General features: G+C 35.6%; 1 protein-coding gene across 1 annotated transcript in view; it reads left to right on the forward strand.

Annotated features, from left to right (window-relative positions):
* LOC108790767 (transmembrane gamma-carboxyglutamic acid protein 1-like) overlaps positions 1-1,876 on the forward strand; it is a 37,528-nt gene extending 35,652 nt beyond the window's left edge. Inside the window, exon 5 of the mRNA XM_018561108.1 lies at positions 918-1,876. Within this exon, the coding sequence (XP_018416610.1) occupies positions 918-1,424 (507 nt within the window). The 3' untranslated portion in view covers positions 1,425-1,876. The remainder of the gene's footprint in view (positions 1-917) is intronic.
* Positions 1,877-2,354: the final 478 nt, after the last annotated feature.

Genomic DNA, 2,354 nt, shown 5'->3' on the forward strand with positions numbered 1-2,354 from the left:
TATATTATAATTTTTTTTTATCCGTGACCTACACTTTAAATTATAGCTGTTTACCCAGAGACCACCACTTGTTTTGTCTTGGATAGATCTGTATAAGGTACTCCCTACGATGTTAAACCCCTTCAGCTTATATCTCCTTTTAGTCACAGTTGCCCTTTGGTGATGCTGTTTAATTTGACAGAGGCATAACCTTCAGCTTTCCCTATCATAAGACAGCCCAGATTTTGCAGGAGTGTAGAAAAGCAAATGTGGTTCTATTTGTGGCCAGATTTGGACAAAACTGGTCTGAGAACCTTAACCTCAGATAATTCCAATCAACTGCCTGCAGAATGAATTATATAACTGAAAAAGAATTGGCAATTTTTAATGTCACACTAAACTCAGGAGTTAAATCTTTTAAAAATGCAATCAAATACCTTTTAACTATTAACACACATGTACCTTATTTGTGTATCACTCGGCTGTAGATCCTCAAATCATCTCTGAATTGGTGCGGACACTGTCCTTCCTTCCAACACTATGCTGGCTACTACTTGTTGAAAAGTAGCCACCACTCCAAGCTCATTCTCTTGTTGGATTACAAGCATAATACAAATTCATCAACTAAACATGAGATTGTAGTCCATCACGGAAACAAGCTTGGAGCGGTGGCTACTTTACAACACACATGGTTACCATGGGGAACAAATAATAGTTAAGATATTTGAATGCATTTTTATGATATAACTCCTGAGTTTAGTGTCAAAAATCGTGGGTTTACCATCACTCCCCTATTTGTCTGGAAATATTGTGTTCAATAAATAGGCATCATAAAATAACTTTTTGAAGTAATGTTTCTTTTTGTGCATCCATTTCACTTGATGGGTACATATCGCTCATTAGACCTCTTACTTTTTTTTATTTTTGTTTTCCCTCAGAAAGAGTTTTGGAAAGAGTACACCAGAGGACATGGGGATTCGAGTACTGACAGCAACTGGTATCCATTTTACCTGGCCTTCCCTTTAATCACGGTCTTCTTTGTTGTTGCTCTGGTTCTCCTGCTATTGTGGAAGTGTGTATTCAGAAACAAAGCATGTCGGAGAGCTGCATATGCCACCAGAGGTGCAAGAGAAAATACATCTGAGACTGGAGATAACGAAGGAGTTTCAGGTCGTAGTCAGCAGCACTCTAATGTCTTGTGTACTATGGAGGAGGCTGGAAACCCCAGTGGATTTGAATATGATGTGCGCTCAGATACGTTGTCAACTGGATTTTCTTCAAACTGCGACCTGCCACCTTCCTATGAGGAAGCCACTGGAACAAGGGGGGTGAGAGTAAGCGAGCCACAGCAAAGTCCCAATGAGCCACCACCACAATATGAAGAAATTGCTACTTGTGCCTCTGTAATCACAATACCTCAAGAGGGGACAAACAGTGTTAAGTAGCATAGAAACATATTTTCAATTTTTTTTTTTTAATTTTTATTACAAATGAAGACTTTTTCTGTACAATAGCATTTGGCTCTGGACTGATTTTGACATTTGAAACATTTTTTTTTTAAGAGTATAGGTATACAAGGTCTATATCCCCTGTAAGAACTGCTCAGATGAAGGGTGAATATTGCTTTTAGATAAATACAATGCACTGTACTGTTATTACACTAAAATGACAAAATGCTGCATATTTTATTTAAACCAGTACTTATTTTTTTTGGTCTTACTGCAATAATTTTGCCTGTGGGGGTTATACTGATATTACAATACAATCATTATTAACCTAACTACATTTTTAATGGGTTTAAATAAAATGGCTTATTTTCATGTGTGCCTATTTTTCCTAATTGCTGTATTTTTTTGAAAGTGGCATACAGTATACAATTTTGACCTCAAAAATGTTTTTTATTTTCCTTAAGTATTTATCAGTATGAGTTCGTACATATTCAACTCCAATATTTTCCTGTAAGTTACTGTGTGCTTGGCTCATACCACCCATTCCCACCACTACCAACACTACTCTTCAGTAATAGCACGACCTACATGCACAACTTGGACTTCTGGTTCATTTCTACAACATATATTGGTGCCTTTTTTCTTTTAGGTATAATCTGTGTAAGTTTATATATAAATATAACAATTTTTTTTAGTAAGTTCAAACTTTTTTCTGAACTATTCCAATTTGTTTTTTAATAGTAATGGCATTTCTTGTACATTGTAAATAGTTTTTTATAGGTTTTAACCACTAGCATTTTACATTAATGATTGGCATCTACTAATGTTTGGGTCATAAGGTATGTCTTATCCTTTTTAAATAAAGCTTTCCTTGTAATGAGATTAAACCTGAGTTTTGGTCTGATCGGTTTGATTTAAGGTGTTTTT

This window comes from Nanorana parkeri, unplaced genomic scaffold, assembly GCF_000935625.1.
Source record: "Nanorana parkeri isolate BGI_ZX_2015 unplaced genomic scaffold, ASM93562v1 scaffold500, whole genome shotgun sequence".
Taxonomy (NCBI): Eukaryota; Metazoa; Chordata; class Amphibia; order Anura; family Dicroglossidae; genus Nanorana; species Nanorana parkeri.